Genomic DNA, 26,135 nt, shown 5'->3' with positions numbered 1-26,135 from the left:
TGAAAATTAGGAGAAGTTGTCTGTAGTTTTCAGGGATACAAACAAAACCACAAATATCTTTAAATAGGGTAATATTTATTGCACTTCGAAACCAGAAATTTGATTAGATTTGTATTTCCCATCTCAATTTGTTAGCATTCTAATAAAAACAGATTGCTTTAAAAGATCTTGAGGGAAAAATATAACCATTAAAAATTTGACTTATTCAACTTGGTTTTGTCCTGACTTCAGTGCATACTTTGCCAATACTACCCTGGTAATTAAACTTCAGTGATTGACGTTCAAAAAATTATTTGGGGGAAGGAACAAGGAAGCGGCTTCCAATCTCGGCCTTCTGCTGGTTCTGCAGTCCTGTCCTGCTCCCCTGGCACAAATGCCAGTGCTCAAACCAACAGCCAGGGCTACAGCTGCATGCCAGGTGGATCACCCCTAAGAATGGGTGAGCCACTAAGAGAGCAGAGGGACTGCTAACATGCGCATTGTCTCACTGCGAGTAAACCTTGTTTACAATTAAGGTTCCTTCACCCAGATCTATCTTACGTGTTATTTAACCCCCTGCCGATGCCCGAACTTGCTGTACTTGACGGTCAGCAAGGGTCAAATGCCCCTGGCCGGTATTTTCCATGCAGTCCTCCTCCCAATTAATTGCACCATTCATGGAGTCCAGCGGTGCCGTATTAACACATCGGGAGATCAGCACCTGTGGCAGGTGCCTTTAAAAAGTTCACGGGGTCCACACAGAATGCGCTCAAGAAGCCCCTGAAACCACTGGCCAGGTAAAGCGCCAACTTGGCAAAATGGAATTGTCTATATACAACGCTTAGTGTAAAATGGCAGATTTCTCCTAAAAATGCTCCCCACAAGCTCCTTGCAGGAACTAAAGTCAATAATTAACAAGTGGGTGTTCCAAAATCCATACCTGCATGCAACTAGGGCATGTCCTCCGAGACCCCCACCCCTGCCACCTCTTTCCTAGACACGCACAGCTTTTTGGGCGGAAGGTGGAGTCTTTCGGCACAGCCCCCCCCCACTCCCTTGAGGATCCTTCCCCAGAGTCGTCTGGCAACCGGATTCCACTCCTGGTGGGAGGGTGGGGGGGGCTCAGGGGGTCTGCAGGGCTTGAGCCGAGAGAGCTGGCCGCTCTTATTTCACAGCCACCACTGAGGCCCTGTGAATGGACTCCATCACAGCTGCGAATCGGCTGCAGAGGTCGTAGGGAGAGTTGGGGCGGATCTTGGGGGGCTCCTTGAGAACGACCCCTTCTGGGGAACAATCCAGCAGGCGGGGCAGGAACTCACCCAGCTTCATCTGCAACTTCTCTGCAGGAGAAGAAAGAGAAAATTATGGACCACCGGCAAGCTTGTTCCCTTCCGAGCAGCTTCTCAGTAGCTCCATTGTAAGATGGAGGAGATATCTCAGGTCTGTCCCTCAGGTTTGGCAGGAGAGGGAGGGTCTGCTGCAGGCCCCTCTGCCAAAGAGCTTCCCCTAGGCCTAGAGGAACCTGGAAGGAGGGTCTTTTCAGCCGTGGCTCCTGCCCTCCTCCCGTCAGCCCCAGCCCAGGCAGCAACCTCGGAGATCCCCTGGGGAGCTTGTGAGGTAACCATTTTGTCTTTGGGTGGTTTTTATTCTCCCACAATCTTGGCTTTCTTTATGATTAATTCTTTTAATGGTTGTCGTATTGTTTTAGCAGGGGCGGTTGTATGTTACCCAGAGTTGTGTTTGGCATGTTGGGCAGCTCACATAAATTTCTACCTAAATAAATAAATAAAAAATACAGCAGCTTAAGGTTCCAGGTGACCTTCTTTTCTTTAGCTCTTTTTTGTTCCCAAGAATAAGCCTTTCCCTCGGGCAGAACCACCTGGCCTCCCAGCTCTGGGATTTCTTCTCTCAGGCTTCTCTTGAGAATACTGGATGGGCTGCTGCATTTTTGATGGCTCTGGATCGCCAGGGTCAGCTTGCTGCCACGCAAATGGAGTAAACGGTAGTCTCCAGGATGCGCAAAGGTAGCGCCTTAACCACTTCAGGCCACAGAGAATGCTTGCTGCAACTCCTCACCAAGAAGCAAGCTCAGGCATGCCCCTTCCCTCAACCGAGGAAGGTGTTGAAACTTGCTTGCACTGGAGTAACTATCAGTTGACAAGCTTCTCCTCTTAAAGTCACAGAGAACTCCAGAGAACTCGTGATTTGAATCTATCCAGGATATAACCTGGTCCTCCAGAGGGAAATTCAATCTTTATTTTATTTATTTTATTTATTTAAATTTTTATACCGCCCTTCTCCCGAAGGACTCAGGGCGGTATAATCTTCCATCATCTTCTAAACGAGCTGCTTTTATCAAAGAAAATACACCCAGTTTTATTGCTGCTTGGAAACTGCTTCTAGACGTTGTGCTCGAGACAGGAAAAAAATATGAAAACCTGATTTGCTGATAGGTTTGTTGCGATAGAAACGGCTAGTGTAGTCCAAGCATGCAAAACTAAAAAACGGAAGCTGAAATATCATTTACCTTTATTCTACTGCGCTAAAAAGAATTGGAGGTTAATGCTTTTCTTTCTGTTGTTTCCTATTTACACTTTGCACTCTCCTGGTCCCCCCCTTTCCCATTATCCTACTATCGTTATTTTTACTTGCATTTTGATAACTTTAATAAAATTCTATATACACTAAAAAAAACAAACCCACCATTGCAATGTGGAGGAATGAGTGGAGAGACCAGTAGATCAAAGTCAAAGCGGATGTTTTCTTACAAGTACCAACAAACAGAGGCAACCAGAGCAGGCAGAAGAAAGTTGGTGTGGTGCCCAGGACACCTGTCTTACCACCCACGTCCTTTCCCAGGTAGGCGCACCAGCGGTTCCTCATGACTTCGATGGCGTCCAGGTCGTCTTTGGAGACGTGGTTGTTCATGATCAGGTGCATGCAGGGGATGATCAGCTCGTTCAAGACGCTCACCCCTTCGTCCACTTCCTTCCCGTCGTTGCTTTCGAAGAGGGCGGCTGCAGCGTCATTCAGCCTCTGCAGAAAACACCAGAGAGGCCCGTCCCAGCATTCAGATGGGACGTTTCAAAACAACCGATGCCTGGCTCTTTGGCCCAGCTATTCCTTTACTATAAAGCGTATTTCTCGACCTCGGCCACTCGGGAGACGGCTGGACTCCCAGAATTCCCCAGCCAGCCATGCCTCTGAAGGCCTGGAAGGCTGAGAAACACAGTACGGTTCGTGCGGCATTGGTAAGGCGGCTGGAGGATTCTGGGAGTTGAAGTCCAGCCATCAAGAGAACCGGTTACATGCAGAATCTGTTGGGGAGGGCTAAAAAACAAAAAAGGAAATAGCCGAAAGAATGACCCCAAAGTTAAACGGGTGTTCTAAAGTCCTAAATTTTCAACAACTTCTAAATTCAGAGGGGCAGGCTGGGAGGATAACTATTTGCAGGCACTTGGTGTGAATTTTTAAAAAAAATACAGGGTAGTCCTCAACTTACCACAATTTATGTTGCTAAGTGAGAAATTTGTCAGGTGCGTTAGTCCCAGGGTGGTTAAGGGGGGAATCTGGTTTTCCCCACTGACCGACTCTGCTTGTCAGAAGGTCGCAAAAGGGGATCACGTGACCCCGGGACACGGCAACCGTCATAAACGTGAGTCAGCTGTCAGATTTCCAACTGTAAATCACGTGACCCTGGGGATGCTGCAAGAGTTGTAAGCATGAAAAGTGGCCGTAAGTCACTTTTGTCAGTGCCGTCGTAACTTTGAACGGTCAGTAAATGAACTGTTATAAGTCTGGGACTGCCGTACCTACAGCGATGGAAGGAGCATTCAGCAGTATCCCATTTTCAACATAAGCCTGAATGACAGCGAGCAGAATGATGAGAAAACCCTGGGGGCCCCCACCCACCCACCCACCCGCTTGAAGGAGGGGGAAGAAGGGGAAGGGTCCCGTGAATACCCACCAAGAGGCACTTCCTCCTGTAAAGAGCAATCAGAGAGGAGTCCGCACCCCGGCTGGTTCCTTTGGCCTGCAGGACGGTGTTGGTCTCGTAAGCGTACACCAGGTAGGTCAGGGCCTCACAGTATCTTTAAGAGGGCAAGAAAAGGGTGCAGGTGTGTCGTATCATCCAGTCATTGTAATGGACGGATACACACATATCCAGTCTCGGGTGGCCCACAACTGCTCCTCCTTCAGGCCATCCTTTTAATTTGGTTTATTCTAGAGCAGGGGTCTCCAACCTTGGCAACTTTAAGACATTTCCCCAGAAATGATGGGGAGCACAAATAACATAGGCACAAAACTGGAAACAGGAAAAGATACCAACAGATGAAGAAGTGATAGGGAAAGTTTTAGAGCAGGGGTCTCCAACCTTGGCAACTTTAAGCCTGGAGGACTTCAACTCCCAGAATTCCCCAGCCAGCTTTGCTGGCTGGGGGGTTCTGGAAGTTGAAGTCTGCCAGGCTTAAAGTTGCCAAAGTTGGAGACCCCTGTTCTAGAGGCAAAAGGCTTCATCAAGGGGTGTTTAACTGAAGTCAAGATGCTTTGGAATGTCTTCCTGTACTTAAAATCGCCAGAAATGTAGCCCTGTTTTGATCCGGTGACGAGTAGCGGAAACTTAAAATTAACAGCAGCAACTTCAGGGAGCCCTTCAGAAGCGCAGGAGGGATTTGAACAACCTGCCTCAATTCCCTGGTGAGAACACTCAGGGTGTTTTGAATCACACAGATTCAGCTTTCTGGACAAAACAGAACTTTATTCTTGCCTATTGAAACCGAGTCGTTTCTCCTCGGATGGTACAAAATTGTATCATGATTCGGCTTAAGTGCCCAAAACAGAGGCAGAGTGGCCCAAATCCAACATTCCCGATTTGTAGATGACTCAAGACGTGTCGGGACATGTTCACAACACTCTTGTCTGTCGAAACATCAACTCAAGAGGCCTGAAGCCTTGACCGATTCCGTCCTAAAATCCCCGCGGGTGAACTTACTGGTTTTTCTGATAGAGCTCCAACCCCGTCAAGAGATAAATGGACACCTTGCGGAACAAGCTGTAGTCTTCGTGCCATTTCTGTCCAGAAACAGTAAATACAAGTTTGGTTGTTGTTATGTTCGACTCCCCACCCCTCCCCCTCCCCACCCCCGCCTCCTGGTGCTTCTGCCCTGCCGCAGCCTCCCGTGTGGTGTCCCCGAGTCAAGCCAAGCAACAGGAGAGGTCGATGATTCGATTTAGATGCGTCCTGGGGCTAAAGGTAAGCTAATGGATATGCGTAAAGAGCACCTCAAATGCTCTGTTATTTCAACAGAGCAGGCTGGGGACCAGAGAATCAGGAGCTGGTCTGTTTTTCACAAAAGCTGTGCGTGTGTGCCCGTGTGTGTGTGTTGAAAGTCAGGCCTTCTCACCTTGTACTCTTCCATGTCTACCTCATCTGGGCCAATTCCTTTCAGCTTTTCTCGTGCCACCTTCATAATGCTAATCGACCTGTTTCCCAGAACCGAGAGAAAGAACACTGTGAATCCAGGTGGTGAGGCATCTAGACAGACATTTTCAATTTAATTTGCTTCCATCAAAACTGAGGTTTCCCAGCAACTCCCCCAATACCTGGAACCCGAAGATGGTTCCTTTAGCTCTCTCAGGGGCGTCCTAACCCTGAGGAAACATCTGCAAGCAAACCGCCAAGCTCAGGGAGCACCAAGGACGCCACAGAGTTCAACCACGAGCAACGTATTGTCTCCTCGCGTCCCTCTCCACCTGCTCTGAACCAACCTTTCATCGTAGCTGAGGTTCTTGTCTGCGAACTGCTCCAGGAGGGTCCGTTCCACCACCTGCTTGGGGGCATTGTTCTGCAGCAAGTAAACCAAGACGTGTTGAAGGCGGGGGTCATTCTGGGGTGTTGGGCTCTCTCGAGACAAGGAGTACAGCCTGGAATATTCTTCACGGAATGCCTGGGGAAGCCGGTGGTTGAAACGCTTAGCATTTGAGCTCAGGGGTCTCCAACCTTGGTAACTTTAAGCCTGGTGAACTTCAACTCCCAGAATCTTCTGGGAGTTGAAGTCCACCAGGCTTAAAGTTGCCAAGGTTGGAGACCTCTGTTCTAGCTTGTTATGAATCCATGATACAGATTCTCCCTTTGTTTTGCAGCCGATTTCAAGGGGATGGAGGCTTCTTTGCCCCTGACGTGCTAAGACTGTAGAGCAGGGGTGTCGAACACAAGGCCCACAATGGGGTCGGATTGGCCCACAGGGCCGTCCTGGGAAAAGTAAGGGGTTGGCCCCGTGTTGCTTCGGCCCGGTCTACCCAATGCAAAGAGGAAACATGCCAGCAGTTTGTGGAGTTGCGTCAAGTTGGCTGCGCCCGTCCAGCTGGCCATGCTCAGCCGCCCCCCCCCCCACCTATCCCCGCATTGAGCCCTGATGAGGCCCTCAGTGAAATTGAGTTTGACACCCCTGCTCAAAGGAACCTGCTGGATGTGCCAGAGGAAGCAAGACCGTAGAATGAACAAACATCCTAAATATTAAATCAGTTCCAGTCATAAAGTGATTACTGCTTCAGTTGATCTACAATAGCTCTTTTTAGCTCACTGTTTGTTTTTTGGGGGTGTTTTCCTATTTTATTGCTCTTCCGTGTTGATCAGAGAAGCATAGATGGATTCTAAGCAGTGGTGGGATTCCAATAATTTAACACCCGGTTCTCTGCCCTAATGATTTCTTCCAACCACCAGTTCACCAAACGGCTCAGAAAGTTAACAACCGGTTCTCCCGAAGTGGTGCGAACCGGCTGAATCCCACCACTGATTCTAAGGGTCTAGAATTCCTACAGTTCACGGTCATTTCACCTGAAGGTGTATGTGATCTGGGACGAAGGAATAAACAATACATGACATTTCTAGCCGTGGAAAGGATTCCCACAAAGGAGTTGGGTAGCTCCCGCTTCCTGCTTTGACTCAAGAAGACTTCCAGCGTGCTGGCACTTCAGCTGGGAGGATGAACTTTTCCTAGTTAGAATTCTCAATAAATATGAAATGGGCTCGGATACCAAACAGAATCACTGCATTAGCCGGCAGAGCAAGTAATCGCCTCTTGAGGGAAGTCCTGTCTTGGATCCACGTTATTGGTCTAAAACTCTCTCCCTACAGGACAGTTCTGCACGGGGGAGAAAAGTACCCCTCCTGCAGAATCTGGATCCAGCTGGGCCCCTGGCCACCCCCTGCTTCTGCCTTCCATCCCATTCCAAGACAGGAAAAGAGGAAACAAGGAGACAGGCCCCTGACCCAGAGAAGAGACCTCATCCCTTGTGGAAAGAGAAAACAAGACCCGTGCGCTTAGGTGTAAAGTACTACCTTGACTAGCCCTGCTTCAGACCCATCGCGATCAAAGGTCTGGCGAGCTTTAGCAATGGCCAGGATCACCCCTTGCATGGCGGGGCTTAGCATCACCTGCCACAGAGAAGAGGAAAGAGGAAAGAAGAGAGAGGGAGGAAAGGCAAAGGCTGGATTGAAACAAGCGCTCCGTCATCCCCCGGGCAAAAGAACCAAATTCAGCTTAGGGAGGATATTGTTTGGGTGGGTCCCCATTTCCAGACCCTTAGAAAGTAACTGACAGAAGAGACTCTATAGCTCAGGGTTCAAATGTGGGGGTCCTTGGTACTCTCTGAGCTTGGTTGTAACCTTGCAGACATTTCATGACCCAACTAGGTAACATCATCAGTGCTACAAGGGAGTGGGGGATTGGACTTCTGCTACTGATGATATCACCTAGCTGGGTCATGAAATGTCTGCAAGAAAACAACCAAGTTCAGAGAGCACCATGGACCACACAGATAACCAAAAGCAATAAATAAGGAGCCACATAGCCTCTCCATACAGCACAACCACACCGTCAACCCTGCAGGGAACCTGGCTGAGGCCATGGTGGAGGCTTCAGGGTTGCCACGAAGCTGAAGAAGGGGCAGGGAAGGGCAGGGAAATAGCTAGATGGGGTTTTGTAGCCCAAAACAAGAAAGTTTTCCTGTGGGAACCAAGGACACTCCGACAGGTAGCTGACCAGGGGAGGAACGAAGTAACCAATCGAAGGGCCTTTGGTAGCTCAGACTGGTAAGTCAGTCTGTTATTAACACAGCTGCTTGCAATTACTGCAAGTTCAAGCCCCACCAGGTCCAAGGTTGACTCAGCCTTCCATCCTTTATAAGGTAGGTAAAATGAGGACCCAGATTGTTGGGGGCAATAAGTTGACTTTGTATATAATATACAAATGGATGAAGACTATTGCTTGACACAGTGTAAGCCGCCCTGAGTCTTCGGAGAAGGGCGGGATATAAATGCAAATAATAAAAAAATAAAACCAAGCAACCGGCCAGCACCCTGATTGGACAGCGTAACCAGTGACTTTGGGGGAAACTTTTACTTTTTAATCAGGTGAAAGCCGCGTGAACTTTCAGAGTCAGCTTTCGCCACTTGCGCCAATATGATGCATCCCATAAATTGTTCTTTGAGGAATCTACCTGCCTCTCAAGAGTTCGGCTTTCTAGGGGTGGCATGACTTGGAGCACTGACACACATTTTACAGGCAGACCCGGCTGTGCTGCCTGTTTGTGTGTCCGTTGTGTGTTGATAACCAACCACCAATAGTGCTCCATGGGAAAGGAGAGGACGTTTCGAAGGGCGGCTGGGGTTTCCCCGCTTTGAGAAGCAGGCCGTCAAAAACCGAACGGGCATTGTGACCAGTCCCTCTCCTCCCAGAGATGGTACCTCCTCGTTATAGCCATCCGCATCCGATCTAACTAGGATCTTCCCCACACTGGGAATCTCCACTTCCGAGACTTGCGAGCTGGGCGGGGCAGAAGGTTCCCTCCGCTCCGCTTCCTGGGGCTCTTCTGCCTGCGGTGTGGAGCCGGCTTCCTCTGAGGGGGCCTTCTCTGCATCTGCCTCCTTGGGCTGTGGCAGCACCGGTGGGGGGGGGGAGAGAGGAGGAGAGGGAGGAGGAGGAGGAGGAGAAGGGAGTAAGAGGAAGGCAAGAGGCGCAGCAAGAGAGGCCCAAGGAGGGCAAAAGGCTCAGCAGGACAGGTGGAAAGAGGACCGCCAACAATGACCCTCACCTGGTCAAGAGCAGCCGTGATGCCATCCTTCTCGTAGACGTCGGCCGTCTTGGCGATGGCTTGGGCAGTCTGCTCCTTGGCCATGACGGCGTGCTCGGAGGAGAGGGAATGCGGCCCACACTCGCGGGGGAAGGAGTGTTCTAGAAGGAGAAAGGGCCCGGGGGGATTACGCTTTCCCAAAGGGATTACGGGGAGCTGTTGAGGTTGGCAGGACCCAAATCTGCAGCTAAAGGATGCTGGCATTTCTAAAAGCTGAATGGGGGAGCTTCCAGAAGACTGGCAGGAGAAAAAAAAAAGGAGCTACTAAACAGCACCCACATTTAGCTCAGGGAAGATTCAGGGGATATCAGAGAAAAATCTAAATTTAGGAGCCCACCCCAGCTAGGACCCACTACAAGGACCATTAGGGTCGCCTCCATTTTACCCATATAGAGTCGATGAGGACCTTCCGATATGTGGGGCTTCTCCTACTGGAACCAAGGCCACAACCTCTGTGGAGTTTAGAACCCTTGCAGTGCTTAGTCTCTTGCTGCAACCCCAGATGTAGGCAAGCTTGCCACACCAGAAGGCCGCTCTAGGACAGGGGCCTCCAACCTGGGCCACTTTAAGCTTGGCGGACTTCAATTCCCAGAATTCCCCAGCCAGCTTGGGAGTCGAAGTCCGCCAGGCTTAAAGTTGCCAAGGTTGGAGACCCCTGCTTTAAAGGGTTAGAAAGTTCTTAGTGCTTTAATGTAACTCCACAAATTTAAAAGGAGAACGCAATAGAGGTAGTTTTCAGCACATTTTTGTGCTGAAAACGCCCTCGGCTTATACTCGGGTCTATACGGCTTATACTCAAGTTTTGTTTTTCTTTTTCACATTTTACCGGACTGAAGCCCTGCCGGTGCAGTGAGAGGGCGGGCGGGGAGCCGCCAGCCTTCTCAGCTGAGGGAGGAGGGTTTCCAACCGTAGGTGCCTCATTTCCACCTCGGCTTATACTGAGTCCCAGTTTACCCCAGTTTTTGGGGTAAAATTGGGGACCTCGGCTTATACTCGGATCGGCTTATATTCGAGTATATACGGTAACTCCACAAATTTAAAAGGAGAACGCAATAGAGGTAGTCCTCTTTTAATGACCCGTTGTTTAGCGACTGTTTGAAGTTGTATTGGACCCTCCCAAAGGTTACTTATGACCCGATTTTAAGAGTTTTGGACAGCTGCACACCCCCTGCAGTCACATAACATTCTGGGAATTGAAGTCCGCCAGGCTTAAAGTTGCCAAGGTTGGAGACCCCTGCCCTAGGACATTTGAGGGGACCACAACAGAGAACCCAAAACAGATGGAATGGGCCCACAAATGTGTTTCTCTTAGCCCGGTCAAACTTTTTTGACGCTTTTTTCCCATGATTAACCCTTTCCCGGCCTGCAATTTCAACTCCCTGCTTGCTGGTGTCAGAAGACGAAGGCAGAACGCCTTTCCCTTTCCTCACCTTGACTTGAGTCAGAAGGTGAGTTTTGGGGCTCCAGGTGTTCAGAGGATTGCTCCCTCTGGGCCATTTTGCTGGACTGCTCTTCCAGTTCGGCCATCTCCTGTTCTACCCGCCAGTTGTCTTCTTCGATGTAGCGCTGAAGTTCCAGGGGCAGCACTTCTACTTCTCTCTCTGGTTGTCCATCGTCATAAACTGCCAAAGAGAGATAAACAGAGGGGTCCTTGTTGGCCCATGTCTGAACAGCTCTTGGACAACAAAAGCAAGGCAGGTGGTTCAGGTTGGGAATTGCCCTTTTCCTCTTAGTAGGATGCTGTGGCCACAAGTTGCTACTAGCAGTCAGGATGGTTATATATTGTCTCCAGCATCAAAGACCAGTTGTCTTTGATGGGATTTGTGGTGCCTTGTGTGCACGTACAGGATCAAAAAGATGAAGGGGACAAAGACTCCCATCTCTTTCCTGCCTTTGAGACCCAATAATTTATGAACTTTATGTACATTTGTGACCTTCATGTCACTCTTGACTCCTGGCAATTGCATAGACAGATCCACCCAGTTTTCTAGGCAACGTTTTTGGATGGGGTTTGCCCTTGCCCTCTTCAACTGACCCCAGACTGCTTACCAATTCCTACATTTATTCCTCTTGGAACTGAACTGCTTCCACCCCAAATGTATGAGACCAGGATGGAGAGGGATTCTCCTTAACCTACACTCATTTCAATGCATATCCCCACAAAGGCAGGAGGCGTAAAAGAAGAGACCATGGTCCACTCTCAACCAACAAGACAACTTTTCTTAAACAGCCCATCTCAACTTATCCAGAGGCATCCGGCCCCCAAGAGGGAAGAGGCCTCACAAAGAACTGAGTTCAGATCCTCACCTGCTGCGAAGTGTGGCAGCTTTTTACTAACGTAAATGAGGCAGTAGGCGCTGACATTTTTTAAGCCGCCAAAAGAATCCCTTTCGAGTTCTTCCCAGGAGGATTCGGCCACGGCGATGTCGTTGTATTTAAGCCAGGTCTTTTGAGGCAGGCTGTAGATGTAAGTCCAGTAATGGCCGGCGTTGGCCTGGCCTTCATGGACCAACACAGCATGCAAGTGATAAGGGACCTGGAAAAAACACACACACAAACGCAGACGCCATCGGTTCTCGGGATTTATTTTTAGAGAGGTGAAGTAACATGACCACGGGAAGATTCGATGAGGCAAATTCTCAGCTGTCGTGCCTGTAAGAACGATCCATTCATATAATAATAATAATCAAGGCTTAGCACAGATTCCTTTCCTGGGGGAACTTTCCATGTTGGTAAGCAGGGCTGCAGAGACCACTGTGACCAGACCAGTCAGGTCCAGAGCCAGCCATCAACAACACGCCCAACCGACCGACATTCAACGGAAGCCGTTTGCCAGAGAGAACTCTTGCAACTAACAAGGCCTTGACGGGTGATCCTGTTGGGGATGGAAGAGCTCAATGCTGTATAATCCAAGCTCCTGTTTGCCATCTACTAAACCAGAGGTCTCCAAACTTGGCAGCTTTAAGACCTGTGGATTTCAATTCCCAGAATTCCTCAACCTGACTGACTGACTGAGGAATTCTGACAGCTTGACCGGCTGAGGAATTCTGGCCGGTGAAGTCCACAAGTCTTAAAGTTGCCAAGTTTGGAGACCTCTGGACTAGAGAGAAAAGGCAGGAGCTCTCAAAAACCAAAACCAGGATGTTCCAGCTCTTCCATTAAAATGCCCAGCCTCTACAGTCTCTTTAGAGAGACAGCAGGGAACCAATCAGGCCAGTTACGATGCTCCGAAGTTCCAACTTGCATTTCAACACGTGGCAAAAAAACAGCAGGCAGGTACAAGTGCCTGTGCTTTAGCTATGACTGACATGAAACCATTTTTAAAAACAAGGTAAAATCATAGTTTGTAGGAGAATATGATGTCTGAATTCCCAAATTAAATCCCAGAAATTTAGTGTGAGACCTCCAGGCTAATTTTATATAGAAGAAAAATAGATAGTATTAACTAATTGAACCAGGAATCCCTCCCTTTCTCTTATACGACAACAAGGTTTTGTTCTGGGGGAACTGGGGCCAATACGAGGTCAGAAGCACTCACACAACCAGGAAGAAAGGCAGACACCCTACCTGGCAGAGTTGAGGGTCAGCATAGACATGATCCATGGACTCAGAAAGCATCAGCATGGAAGTTTTCAAGTCTGTCAATCAAAGCAAAAGACTAAAGGAGCGAGCAACGGTTAAGTTTTCTTCAAGAAAAGGAAACATTGGCCTTACCAATCCCTAAAGACGCTTCTCAACTTGTTGCGCAATCAGGCCAACAATAAGAGGCTGATTGTGAGTGATCACAGGTGTCCCTCAAAGTTGCCTGTCAGGGCATTTTGTGGAAAGCAAGGGGAAGGGCTCCTTCTCCTCCCTGGAGACAACCTGGGGCAATGCTCATGTTCAGGGGAAAGGGTGACCCTGAATGACGGCTGGATCTATGGAGGTGACCTGGATGATTCAAGAGCTTGAAGGTGTCCTCCTTGGCCCAACAAAACATTGTCCTTCACCAAGGAAACTTCAGTCCTCGGCCCAACCAGGAAAACTGCAAAATGCTCCGAGAGAGATCAGTTATGACTTCCTGATCACATCCCACAAACAGAAAGAAGGGACTGAACACTGTGAAAGGTACACGGTATATCGCACCTCGCCACCTTCTCCAGTTCTGGGAAGGAACGGAATGCAAATGGGGAAACCTCAACTGCTAAACAGCAACTCTGGAGTGAAATGTGAAATGATCTGGGCAGAGACCTTCTATATCTTGCTCGACTTCTTCCCTCCACTTCTGTAGGCAGGAGATGACCAGGCTCATCTCATCTTCGGAGGTGGCCCGAGGAGGAACGGGCTCTTCTGACGTCTCCCGCGGACACCTGGGTGGAGGGAAGGATGGGCTCAATCAGCTGATGGGAACTGGGGCTCTTGGCCGGGGCTGCTAGCGCTCCTCAAAGGCCAGAGATGACGACTGGGTGGAAACCAGGAGGACTGCTTTAAAAATGCAGCTGACCAACGTGCATTTTTCTTTTAGAGTTTCTAAACCGGCCTCATTCGTATGGATACAGGCAAAATAATCAGATGTATCACCTGATTGTTTCAATCTGGATACAGCCATGATGGAAAGCCTGGCCCAGGTTTTACCTGCTCGGCTTGGTCTGGGTTTCCGAGGGTTCTTTTTCTGCCTCAGTTTCTGCTGTTGCCCTAGTCGCTGCGCCGGACAGCTTGGTCCTTGCAAATTCAAGAACGGACTGCAGCATATCCGGCAAGGGGAAGCGGTCGGAGCCAGAGCCATATCTTAGGTACCTAATTAGGAGGAAACCATCATCAGCCCCACTTCAAAATCATTGGTCTTCCCTAACTCGGTTTAGCAAGACCTTCCCTTTCAAGGGGATCACGTAGCAATAGCACCTAGACATATCTACTGCTTTTATAGCCTTCTCTAAGCGGTTTACAGAGTCAGCCTCTTGCCCCCAACAATCTGGATCCTCATTTTACCAACCTCAGAAGGATGGAAGGCTGAGTCAACCTTGAGCTGGTTAGGATTGAACTCCTGGCACTATTGCATTCTAATCACTGCGCCACCACGGCTCAAAACTATCACATCAGTGATAAAAAGTTTATTTTCCTTAACTCCTTGAACATGGGGCAAATATTAAACCATGGTTGACTACTGATATTTTTGGAGTAGGAGTCCCATTTTCCTGTCCTGCTCCTGGACCTCTTCGAACAGATTCTTCAAATGTTACAAGGGACAGAAGCCTCTCCTTCCGAGGCTGCATTACAGAAGTCGAATAGAGAATGAGCTGGCAGGTTGGCGGTCGTGTCTGAAGAACCACCTTGTGCAGCTCTCCAGAAAATCTGAAATAAAACTAGATGGGTCTGTAGAAGCTTCTAAAAAGCTTCATCACCATAACCCCCTATCCAAAGACAGACAGACAGACAGACAAGCTGAACTGGGCTTTTTTTCATGACAAGAAAGTGGGAAAGAGATGCCAGGTGGTTGAGCTTCAGCTCAGGTATTCTGCAAGGGAAAATTCAGAGTTTGAGAAAGAACTGCCTACTTTTCCAACTGCTGCTGTAGAGCGGTCATCTGGTCTTTCAGTTTCCCAATCTCTTCTCTTTTCGCTTGAATAATTTCTTTATTGCTGTACATAAACCTAAAGGAAACATCGTTTTGACAGCTGCGGGCTATCCCTTATCGCAACCCCACAGAATCTTTTTTGCAGGTTTGGAAGTCTCAATCCATAAAGCTTCCCACCCACCACCCAGCCCCCCTTTCTTACCTATCCATGTAAATGACTGGCGGAAATTCTAGCTTGTTGTGAATCTTCTCCGGTTGCCCAAGGGATTGATTGAACTCAAACCGGGAAAGTTCAAAGGTCAGGACTGGGGGGAGCTTCGTAAACCAGCGCTGAAATAGACACACAACAGGTTCAGGTGGACGGGGGATTTTTTTCATTCACAGTATTCTCCATACAAAAGCAGGAGAAACATTACTCAGATCCCACTTCAAGTCATACCCAGAAAAAGTGAAATCACTATTTTGAGTTCAGCAAATTTGATTGTATGATTTTGGTGGGGAAAAAAATATCAGCATTTCTAGAGATAGGAAGGCCTCCCACGAATCGCTTGCTAAGTGCCCCAAAGCAGATGTTCACAACTTCAATTGGTTTGCAGCCGTGTTTCACAACACTGATCACTTTAAGACATATATGGACTTCAACTCCCAGAATTCACCAGCCAGCACAGCAGAGGTGGGTTTCAGCAGGTTCTGCCCAGTTCTGGAGAACCGGTAGCAGAAATTTTGAGTAGTTCAGAGAACTGGTAGTAAAAATTCTGACTGACTGCATTCCCATCTATTCTCTGCCTCCCGAGTCCCAGCTGATTGGGAGAAAATGGAGATTTTGCAGTAACCTTCCCCTGCCACGCCCACCAAGCCATGCCACACCCACTAAGCCACGCCCACAGAACCGTTAGTAAAAAAAATTGAAACCCACCACTGCAGCACAGCATGTATGAGTTGAAGTCCACACATTTTAGGATGAGAAACACTGAATTAGAACCACATACTGCAAATGGATGGGCCAAGACTTTACTTTAGGGAGAGCAGGGGATCGGGAATTTTAAGGGCAAAATTGGTGCCTCCCATTCCCACTTCCTTTCCACACCAATCAACGTATTTAAAAAGGTGAAGGTCCCCAGGCTCATCCAGTCTGGAGGATTGCAAAAGTGGAGAGGCACTTTTGCAACCTGCTCCACAGGTGCTGCGCTCCAGAGACGACTCCTGCCTCAAATGCCATTTCCTAATTTTCACAAAACCGTTTCAAACTGAACATGGGATGAAAACGTCGTCACTGCAATTCTACAAGCCCTATTGGAAAAATTCCTGCCAAGCACTCCGGCTTTTAATAGACTCCTCTCAACTCCTGCCAGACGGGCCCCTGGTGATCAAAACGGCACCTCCCCTTGGAAGCTATTTGTGGCTGGTCTGTTCTACTGGAATAGATGAGAAGGGGCTACAAGGTTTACTCTTTCCACTGTATTTGGGAGAACCCCTTCGCCTCCCCCGGTTCTTTGTTTGTCTCACTGAAGAAGAAATGAAAGGAATGCCTTTCACTAAACCAGTCAAAAAAAAGTTTTCCCAACTGGACATTTTGTTCTGGGCCAAAGGCAGAGCGGCCGGAGCCATTCAGATTTCCCTGGATACAAATGTGAAAACTGAATAATCCAATTCTTCCCACAAGGGTTGAAGGGTTTCTTAGGCAAACGTCTACACAGATTCTCAGTCATCCAAGTCATGGTTGCCTCAAAGATGCTTTTTCCAAAAAACAAACAAACAGAAAAACTGGACTGGCTTGGTTTTTTCTTTGAAAATGTTTCGCTTCTCATCCAAGCAGCGTCATCAGTTCTGACTGGATGGTAGGAGGGAGGGAGGGGGGATGGGAGGATCCTGTCAGAATTAATCCTTCCATTCCCCACCATCATCCAACCAGAACTGACGACGCTTCTTGGATGAGAAGCGAAATGTCTTTTTCCTTCCTCAAGGGAACAAACATAGTCCAATTGCCTTTTGGAAAAGTACCTTTGGAGTGTCTTAGGTGCTTTAAATGTTTTCCACGAATTCGGTCTTTGGACCACAAACTGAACTACAAAGCTTTGGTTAACATCTTCTAGGCAGATGTAGAAAGTGTGCAAATCCTGAATGCTTCTTTTTTTCTCTGTTCCAGTGTTTCTCAACCTTGGGGACTCAAAAAAGCCCAGACTTCAATTCCCAGAATTCCTGTCAGCCGTAGGAACTACAGGAAGCAAACTAGGATAGTCCTGAACAGATTTGCAGGATATCAGATGCAAGCAACAGGATTACTTTAGGACTTATTAAGTTAAAATCAGATTTTTGCAGAGTGGGAAAAAAAAAGAGAGTGCGCAACATATACTCAGATACAAAGACAGAGTTACAAACAAGAAAAGCATACCATTAAATCAAAAACTGTAGTTTTATCCCCCGAAAATATGGAGGCCCTGGCTCTTTCCCATGGGCAGGCTTCAACAGAAAGAAAAATATTTTTATCACTCGCACCCCAGACACAACATGTGAAATACAAAGGTCACACACTGCATGCTGTTAATCGTTCCACAGCATTCCCTTAACTCCAGCATGCTCTCGTACATCATATTCTATGTTTTCAAGTTGGTGACTGACAAGTTTGTCCTGGCTCCGTGTGAGTTGTGTAAATGCCACAACACTCACCTCTTGCGTATAGGCCACCGCCTGCTTGGAAGGATCTGGCTCGCTCTCCTTCTCCACCATGGCTCCTTCCAAGCATTCGTGCAAGTTCTTGTAGCCGTTGACCTGCAGGGGGTACTGGCCAAAGGTCTCGATTTTGGAAAACTGCTTCCCTAAATAGGGGAGGGGAGACGCCCATCAATTGAAGGAGAACAAAACCAAATCCCAAACAGATCGTCCTTTGAATGTGGTAGAAAGAAAACTCAGAGAAGGCAGCAACAGTGCTGAGAAGAAGCCTTCCCTGCCAATAGCGCTAAGGCCTTCCAACTTACCTTCGTGAACCCCTTCAGTTAGGAAAGTCCCGTAAAAGAGCTGGACCATGGGGTTCTCCGATTTGTCCTGGGAGTTCCTGTCGCGGAAGGAGAAAGCAAGGGAACGTGAACCGGATACGGAATTGGGTTTGCCTAGTCAAATGAAAAGAAGGACCCCAGGCGACATGAGAGCAGGGTTCCAATCTCTTAGGGGCTGCCGTAAGGAAGAGCCTCTTCTCCAAAGCACCTGAAGGCAGGACAAGAAGCAGTGGGTGGGAACTGATCAAGGAGAGAAACTCCCTAATAGCGAGGACAATTAACCAGTGGAATGACTGCTCTCTCTTCGTGAAAGCCTCCAGTGATGGAGCGCCCACAGAAGTTGGAGGCTTTCAAGAAGAGACTGGACAGCCACTTGTCTGGAATGAGAATTCCTCAGCAGGAATTGTGGAGTTGAAGTCCACAAGTCTTAAAGGTTGGAGACCCCTGGACTAGAAGATCTCCAAGGTCCCTTCCAACTCTGTTATTCTGAAAGCAAACCACCATTTTTCTTAAAAAACAGGTTGGTAAGACTAATCACCAAGGCGACTGGTCTAGAAGCCAAGCAATGCACTTTTTCCATGTTTGGCCTTTTCACCAAGCTTGGGAGGGCAGATGGGAGATCAGAATGCAATGCCCCTCCCTTTTAGGCGTCCCCCATTCCTACCAATAGCCCTCAGAGAGGAGCAGACTAGAACACATGGGCTTCCTATAGGCAGAGAGCCGCCAGCTACAAGCAGGAATTCAGCCCAGAACTCAACCGTTCCTGAACAGCCACATGAGATGGGATGTTGTGTGTCGATTCCTCACGTGTACAGTGCTTGGTCATAGTGAGTCCGGGTGGGAAACCTGAAACCTCTGGAATTTTAAGAGCTCATTAGGTTACAAGCCAACTGTATTGGACTTCGTGATCATTTAATTCAGGTGCTCGGAACAGGTCAAGTTACTCGAAGTCAGAAATATACTTTTACTTCATTCAGGATCTCCCACTCAGCCCCCTGACACCTGGCTGTAGCACACAGAGAAAACCACACCATCCTACACAGTGGAAAACAACAGGCATTGGGTTTTGTTTTATTTAAAAAAAATCATCTTCGCGGCAAATTCTGGCAACTGGGCGGCAGCTTCACAAAACTAAATCGCTTTAGCTCCTTTAGACTCACCCGGCTTCCACTGTCAGTTGGAAAGCATCTTCCAGCCAGTCTAGGAGTTTGTGGGTGAACTCGCTCACATCTTGCTAAAAAAGGAGACAGAGGGAGCAGCAAAGGTTAGTTTCTGGAGACATTTACCCTGAACAGTGTTTTATATGATGTCTTTCATTTTTCATTTTAAAATGGCTTTACATTTTCAACGTTTCTGTATTTTAGAGTCGTGAACTGCCTTTAAATTAAAATCCCTCTGCTGGCTGGGGAATTTTGGGAGTTGACGTCCACACATCTTAAAGCCAGCCAGGCTGAGAAATCCTCCCATACAGCCTAGCCCAAGTTAAAGACCACCCTCGCCAGTGTGATCCTGGGTCAAGGGGCAGCCTGGATCTGGGAAGACCCCGAGGGTGCCTTCACCTGTTGCTCCTCGGGAGATCTGAATGCCCCTTTGAGAAGTTCAAGGGCCGTTGTCGGGTCGACAAATTTGCGGCATGTTCCCAGCATTAAAGCGAAGAGATATTGGAGTTCCTGCATGAATGCGATGTTCCTCTTTTCCTGCAAAACAACAAGAGGTGCCATAAAAAAGCAATTCAACAACTGGCCGAGAAAGGGACCTTGATCAGCAAAGTGGGGTCAGTTCACATTCAGAAGTTACATTTGCTGGAGTGATGGGTGGCGCACAATTCATACAACCTGGACTCCATTTACAAACCATCTAAAGCCAAAACTAACCAGGGCACATTGTGGCTTGGAACGTTGTCTTGATTCATTCCAGACAGGATTCCCCCAATAAATGGCTGGCTTTGCAGCCAAGAGGGGGAAAGGGGCTTGCATCACTAGGGGTGCTGCCTTCTAGTTACAACCTGGACTATTCAAGAGCACCCCAACCCGTTCACTTCCTCCAAATTCACCACCAACAAAAATTCCAGAGAAAGTGGCCAGCAACCCCAGCATCGTCTCTCTAGGTCAGAGTTCATGATCACACATCATGTTGCCATCTGTCTGTTTTTAGCTCTTTGGGGTCATTCAATCAAAAGGTAAACTATGGGGGGGGAGCCCAAACAAATAGCATCAGCATTCTAACAAATGGGACCTTTAAGAGGCCCAGACTCTGATTAGGGTGACAGTCAAGAAGACTGAAACGGTTCCAAACTTGCTCGAGAAAACTAAAATTGGGGAAATCACTTACACTTCGGCTGCGGCAGTTGTCCAGGACGGCTTCGGGCAGGGAATAGTTCAGGACCAGGTGCCGGAATTCTGGCAGCTGAAAAAGAGACTGACAGCACCCCTGAAATTAACCTCCCGCTCCATCGGTGATTGTATGTCAAGTCTATATAATACTCATCAAAGAGGACTTCAGCCAAAGGAGAGGCTTGGGGTGGCCACAGCTGCCTCCCAACAGGTAAGGGCCATCTTCTGCATCCTCCCACATTACCTAATCCTCCCATTAGGTAAATTAAAGCCCAGCCCAGGAAGAGAAAGCAGCCAGGGAAGCCTGAACTAATTAGCTCTTACATCAACTGAAGAAAAACAGTGGTTAATTAGAGAAGTGGTGCTTAATCTCAGCCACTTTTAACAAGGGTGGACTTCGACTCCCAGTATTCCACAGCCAATTGAAGTCTTAAAGTGGCCGAACGAGAGTTTGATGGAGCCCCAATGTCAGCAGAGACCCAGAGAAGCGCCAGCACCCCAAATTACCTGTATGACTGCACTGAACCAGCAGGTGTTTCCAATGTTCTTCATCCCAACCGGCCATCCGCTGACCCTCCTCCAGTCCCGCTGAGTGGTGCTCTCTCCCCAAACTTCACAGCGTTTCCTTTTGGAACGGTTTTTGTTTTCGACTGCACTGGGCTCGTGGGCTCTGCCAGAAACACAAACAGCAGCCACTGCAAGGATGTCTTTTTGGGCTAGAAGCAATTAGTCCTGTTCACTACTCATCTCTTAGGCTCTTGAGGAGGTTCTACAGAACAGACAATCCCCAAGAGGATAATTGTCATCCCTCTTTCAGTAGACTTTGGCCCTCAAGGAAAGCCTATCCTGCTAGGAACGCAGATTATGCTGGTCAGCTGGACATTTCCTGAAAATGGAAAACTCTGATCGGAATATATTTGGCCACATGTTTCTCCGGGGAGGATCGGGACCATGCAAACACAGCAGGGACCTGGAAAGGGGCAGAGTGGGACATGCATGGCTGCTGGAGAGAAAGGAGCCTCGGAGTTTTCCCAACGGCGACAATGCAGAATAAATGCAACAATGACATACGCATTCGTGGTTGCAGCAAAATCCTTCTTCCCGGTTGAGAAATCTTGGCCGCCAGAAGGAACGGATTCCTGAATATCGCCATGATCTTGGGGAGCTTCATTCTGAGCTGGAAGTTAAGAGAGCAGCCAATGTTAGTGATTAGTGCAGTTAAAATGCTCCGTCTCCCCACCCATAGAAGCCCAATTCACAGCAATATTCTCATCCAAAGCGGCACATAAAGATCAGACTGCATCATGGGGCCTTTGTGATCTGTTGACATCTTGCCAGCTTGCTTGGCTCTTCATGTCATCCTCCCCGACCCCCCCCCAAGAACAAAAGTGACTCAACGCAGCTGACACCCCCCCCCCTTGATGACTGAGGTTTCTGAGAACTGCTCTTCCACTCTATCCCAAAGGCGCTCGCTGGGGCTTAGCAAGAGAGCTGAAGGGCCCTTCCTGGTCTCTGCTTCTATTTATAAAGACTCCGTCCCAGAGGGACACAATTGGTTGGGTAGGTTTTCAGAGTCTGCACACGGCCTTCCTTGGAAACTTCATGCTGGATGGACGAGGAAAGCCTAGGAAGGAGACAGCAAGGGCTTACTGGCGGCCTGTCTTTCCCTTCCCTCAGAGTCGGAAGCAGTGGGGTCTCCCTCAGACTCTCCATCGCTGACTTTGGTGAGGAAGCCAACCGCCTGCATTAGGTTTCCATCGGCAGCCTGAGGAGAAACAAAGGAGGCAGGAGATGATGACATTCTGCTGCTCCTCCTCTACAGCAGTGTTTCTCAAACTTGGCAACTTTTAAGAGGCGTGGACTTTAACTCCCAGAATTCCCCAGCCAGCTTTGCTGGGAATTCTGGGAGTTGAAGTCCACGCCTCTTAAAAGTTGAAGTGCACATATATTAAGTTGCCTCAGTTGGGGAACACTGATCTAGAGGAATCTTGTCCTGGTTAATGGCAAGGGCAGGACATCTTTAAGGAAGAACAAAAAGTCCATTTAAAATTGGACACTCGACTTCATATCCCAGGCTGGAGCAGCCCATGCACCCCCAGACCAGATGGCACTGGCTGCGAATCACGGGAGGAAGAACGGGAGCAGATCAGAGCTGCATATTGGCCAGGGAATGTGGACAGCTGTCCGAATGCCACGGTTTGTCCAGGCTGGGAACAACCGCTCTGGGACAGCGGGGCTGCCCGTTTTGGATTTCAAGGGCCAAAACAAGCAGAGAAGCAGCTGGAACCAGAGTGGATGGCAATGCCCTCCATGGTGGCAGGGAGGGGCTGCCTTCTAGAACCTACTTTAAAGACCTGTGCCACAGCCCTAATTTCGAGGCCGACACCCTCTTAACGGAGAGCAGGAACCCATTTCAGCCAAGGGGACTAACCTTCAGTGCCGCCTGGAGGAACTGCGGATTGTGGATGCCCGTGATCTCTTTCAGCTGGCTTAGGAGCAAACTGCAGGCCTGGGTTAAAGTGGAACAGAGAGGCTGGTATCAGTAAGGGAATAGACAGGGGGGCAGACAGCACGGCAAGGCCTGTAACAAAGCCAAGAAAACATGAAAGCACTTTAAAAAAAAAAAGGTTGGTAGACCTTTCCAAATGCCAATGGTCGAACAAAGGCTTTTATTAATTCCAGGCCCCTCACAACAGCAGCCAATAAAACCAAATAAAACTGTCCCACTTTATACAGGAGAAGACACCAGACTTTCGGCCCTATCAATACTCTGCATCAATGCTACTTGTGTTGTCAGGAATGTGATTACTTTTGATTAGCAGGTGTCTCTATTCTTGTGACACCACCAGCACATAGCCAAAATCCCCGCCTATACATGGGTTAAATAAACCTCTAAAATACTTTGAAGAAAACCCTGCCTCTTGTTTTAGTGAGATCTTCCTAGCCTGACACACTTGGCTTGCCTAAAAATAATTGTATGTTGAATAGAATTTTTGACTCTCCTTTACAGGGAAATCCAAACATCTCAATTGAGACGGTTACTTATCTTCAGAAAACCAAACGCCCAACCTGAGCATCTTTTCAAGGCCAACGAGTGTTCCTAAAACAAAGTGCCACTTCTTCCGTTTTCTTTTTCAAGGCAAGTTAGAACTTTATTATTTGGAAGGAAAAAGAATGGGAACGAAACACCAGCCCCAAAGGCCCCTTTCTCCCCAAATCTGGGAGCCGAGTATTTATTCTACCACGCAGCCCCGGCAGATGCTCCATAGACAGACATACAAGGAGCCCAAAGAATGCACAGAGCTTTGGGGAGAAGCTATTTTAAGCCGGCTGCGCATGCCATCGCGGCTGGTCACTTCTCGTTTACAACAAGGTGTCAGAGATACGCAGCCCACTGAAAAGGGCGCTCCAATCAGCAAACTGGCATTTGCACGAACCAGTTTAAAAGAAAATGGGAAGACGTACCGGGAAAGAGACCAGGGTTTTAGGGAGTAATGGCAGAGCAGTATCTAAGTTAGGTTCAAATGGGCCAAATTCCAAATTACATTTCAAACAGGCCCTAAATTCTTGTTCGGCTTGTGCCGAAGCTTTTCTTAAAAAAGAAATGAGCAATCACATTCCGTTACTTTCCAAGGTGTCATTAGAGAAAAAATTCAGAGAAAATTCTTATTGATTCTCGGCCTACCATCAACATTATGCCTATACAGTTGCAAAAAACCCCTATCTTTAGAGAACACGGATATTCAAAAAAACAAAGGCTCAAAAAGCAAAAAGAATCCTAACAACAGTGAGATTCTAACAGCTGCTTGTGCTATTAAGAAATTTTGTAACTAATTATCTGAAGTGCAATTTTCATTTCTTCGATATCTGAAGAACACTGAAGATTCAGAGTGTTGTATATTATTTTCAGAGAATAATGATTATCCCAAGAATTCCTTGGAAGTATACAATTAGACGACTCAAATAAAATCTACAAGCAAAAACAGCTAACTATACACAGCAATTCTTTGATAAGATGACAATTGGAGAGAGTGCGTGATGCAAGTTCAGCTAAATTGTACTTATCCTGGGAGCTCGAAATAAAATTTGCAGTTTTTAGCTGGCTCTGGAATTCCAGGAAGAATCTGGTTAAGGAGCCCCAAGCAAGATTGTTTTGTTACCCTGCCCCAATATTAACACCCCATCAGCTTTAGTCATGTTGAATGTTACAAAACACAATAGGGGTGCAATATAAATCGCTGGCTTTGATATTGTTTGGAGAACCATTTCTATAAGACTAGGAAAACCATCATCCTACAGAGGTACCAAGGACCTGCGATTTGTCAGAAATGGGTGTAGGGTCTCCTGCTTGGGCAGGGGTTGGGGGGTTGGACTAGATGATCTAGGTGGCCCCTTCCAACTCTGTTAATCTGTTAAAATTCAGAGTGCTGTCTGGCCCTTTGGAAATAATCATTTATTGTTAGAAGACGTGATCTCCACACTGTGGGTATCTTGCTCCTTGCTTTGTCATCTTTGTCAATTTTAAGTCAATTTAAACGTTAAAAGTTATTATTTTAATATTTCAAGGTTTCATCTTGTGGTTTTTTACTTGTTGTAATCCGCCTAGAGTTATCTCTAGGTGAGATGAGCTGCATACACCTTAAATAAATTGTAACGAGACTCGATTAAACTTGTATTGGGTCCCAGTTGGTAAACAAAGTGTCCAATCCCCATTTAAACCGCTACTCCCATTTCTGGAACCGTGCGACTAAATAATAAACGAATAAAATTGGATTCCCGGATAGGTCGCAGGCAGCAGCTCCCTCATCCCAACTCCAATGGGGCAATTGTGACTTTCTCCAGCAGGATGAGGGGGGGGGGTTCTTGTTTGTCTTCAGCTGCCAAAGCTGGAACTTAAAAAGCATTGTCAATGCTTCGAAACACCAAAGAAGCCACAAAAGAAATGCACACACACAAAAAAACCCCCACAAAAGAAATACACAAAAAGACCCCACAAAAGAAATACACAAAAAAACTCCACAAAATACACAAAAAAACAACCCACAAAAGAAATACACACACACAAAAAACAACCCACAAAAGAAATGCACACAAAAATACAAAATACAAAATGAAAAAAAAACAACACACACACCAAAGAAAGAGCCAATCCATCCTTCTCAAAAGACCCCCAGGGATTCCTTTCGAGAGGGATCCAGGGATCCACAACCAGGCTGGGCAGATCCTGGGGGTGGGGGGGTGATGAGGGGTTGATGATGGGGGTGTGATGGGGGCAAGAGTGAAAGTGTGTGGAAGGGGAGGGGGGATTGACTTATTTTAAGAGGAAGGGTCTCCAGCCTGTTTGAGCCGGGGGGGGGTCCCCCCAGGGGTCCTGAAGGAGAGCCCCCCTCCCTCCCCAGCCTTCAGGCGCTTCTTCCCCCCCCACCAGAGCGGGGAGGGGTCCGGGGCTGCTTTAGGGGAGGGGGCGCGCCTGGCCCCGCAGAGGGACCCCTCCCACCCCCCTCCCCCTGGGGGAAAGGCCCTGGAGGAGGGGAGTCGTGCTCCCGGCCCACCTCGCAGGGTTGTTGTGGGAAAGGCCGGGGGTCGCTGCCTCACCTGCGCTGCCCCGCCGGCCGCGGCCCGCTCGTCCTGGCCCTGCTGCTGCAGCTCGGCCGTCATCTTCCTCCTCCTCCTCCGGCCCTTCGCCCACCGGACAGTCCGCCGGACCCGAGGAGACCCGACAGGAGGGTCGGAGGGGGGGTGAAGGGTGCGGCTCCGCCCCTTTAACGGACGCCCACCGGCCCCGCCCACCCTCCCGCGAGCGGAGAAGGCGCCCGCGCCGATTGGCTCGCGCCGGCCGCGCCCCCTCCGCCGGCCCCGCCCCGCCGGGGGCTCTTCTCGTCGCCGCCCCCCGGGAGGGATTTCAGGGCCCCGCCCACCGCCGTTCTTGAAGACGGTGCTGCCGCCCCCCGAAAGGCGCCAGGCAGGTCCTTCCAGTCTTAGGGGGTCGAGGGGAGGTCAGGTGACCGCGGTGGGCGGGGGCCCTCCGTAGCGCGGGAAAACTGGGGGCTCTGACAGCCAATCAGGAGCGAGGAGGGGCGTGTCCCGTTGGCAGACACACACACGCGCGCGCGCTCCTCCTCCTTTGAACTCCGAAGCAGG

General features: G+C 48.6%; 1 protein-coding gene across 4 annotated transcripts; it reads right to left on the bottom strand.

The window, feature by feature from the left end:
* Nucleotides 1-54: 54 nt before the first annotated feature.
* USP28 (ubiquitin specific peptidase 28) lies at nt 55-25,719 on the bottom strand. 4 transcript variants are annotated; one of them, XM_058194414.1, is made up of 26 exons: nt 25,590-25,719; nt 22,426-22,503; nt 21,645-21,759; nt 21,066-21,171; nt 20,502-20,664; nt 19,993-20,079; nt 19,221-19,358; nt 18,822-18,895; nt 17,644-17,720; nt 17,336-17,484; nt 14,871-14,998; nt 14,649-14,744; nt 13,729-13,890; nt 13,345-13,463; nt 12,682-12,752; nt 11,422-11,650; nt 10,545-10,736; nt 9,076-9,215; nt 8,729-8,914; nt 7,322-7,417; nt 5,749-5,927; nt 5,385-5,463; nt 4,973-5,052; nt 3,947-4,070; nt 2,820-3,015; nt 55-1,319 (listed from the first exon to the last, which is right to left on the bottom strand). In XM_058194414.1, the coding sequence occupies exons 1-26, from the start codon at nt 25,650-25,652 to the stop codon at nt 1,144-1,146; spliced, it is 3,303 nt and encodes a 1,100-aa protein (XP_058050397.1). In that variant the 5' UTR covers nt 25,653-25,719; the 3' UTR covers nt 55-1,143. The 4 variants fall into 4 exon arrangements, with proteins under 4 accessions (XP_058050397.1, XP_058050398.1, XP_058050399.1 ...); XM_058194415.1 differs by lacking the exon at nt 25,590-25,719 and adding an exon at nt 25,547-25,569; XM_058194416.1 differs by lacking the exon at nt 25,590-25,719 and having other exon boundaries at nt 20,502-20,689; nt 22,426-22,509.
* Between the last annotated feature and the right edge of the window lie 416 nt (nt 25,720-26,135).

The sequence above is a fragment of the Ahaetulla prasina genome, chromosome 9 (assembly GCF_028640845.1).
Source record: "Ahaetulla prasina isolate Xishuangbanna chromosome 9, ASM2864084v1, whole genome shotgun sequence".
NCBI lineage: Eukaryota > Metazoa > Chordata > Lepidosauria > Squamata > Colubridae > Ahaetulla > Ahaetulla prasina.
The sequence above is the reverse complement of the archived record's forward strand: the minus strand, read 5'-3'. Positions and strand labels throughout refer to the sequence as shown.

What these genes read in the sequence shown, in the direction of transcription:
- USP28 (XM_058194414.1), bottom strand. Translation starts at nt 25,652, where the DNA reads ATGACGGCCGAGCTGCAGCAGCAGGGCCAGGACGAGCGGGCCGCGGCC. An exon ending in AACCTCAGCTACGATGAAAG is followed by an intron (nt 5,464 to 5,748) that starts GTTGGTTCAGAG and finishes TCTGGGAAACAG; the next exon opens with GTCGATTAGCATTATGAAGG. An exon ending in CCTGGGAAAGGACGTGGGTG is followed by an intron (nt 1,320 to 2,819) that starts GTAAGACAGGTG and finishes CTTCTCCTGCAG; the next exon opens with AGAAGTTGCAGATGAAGCTG.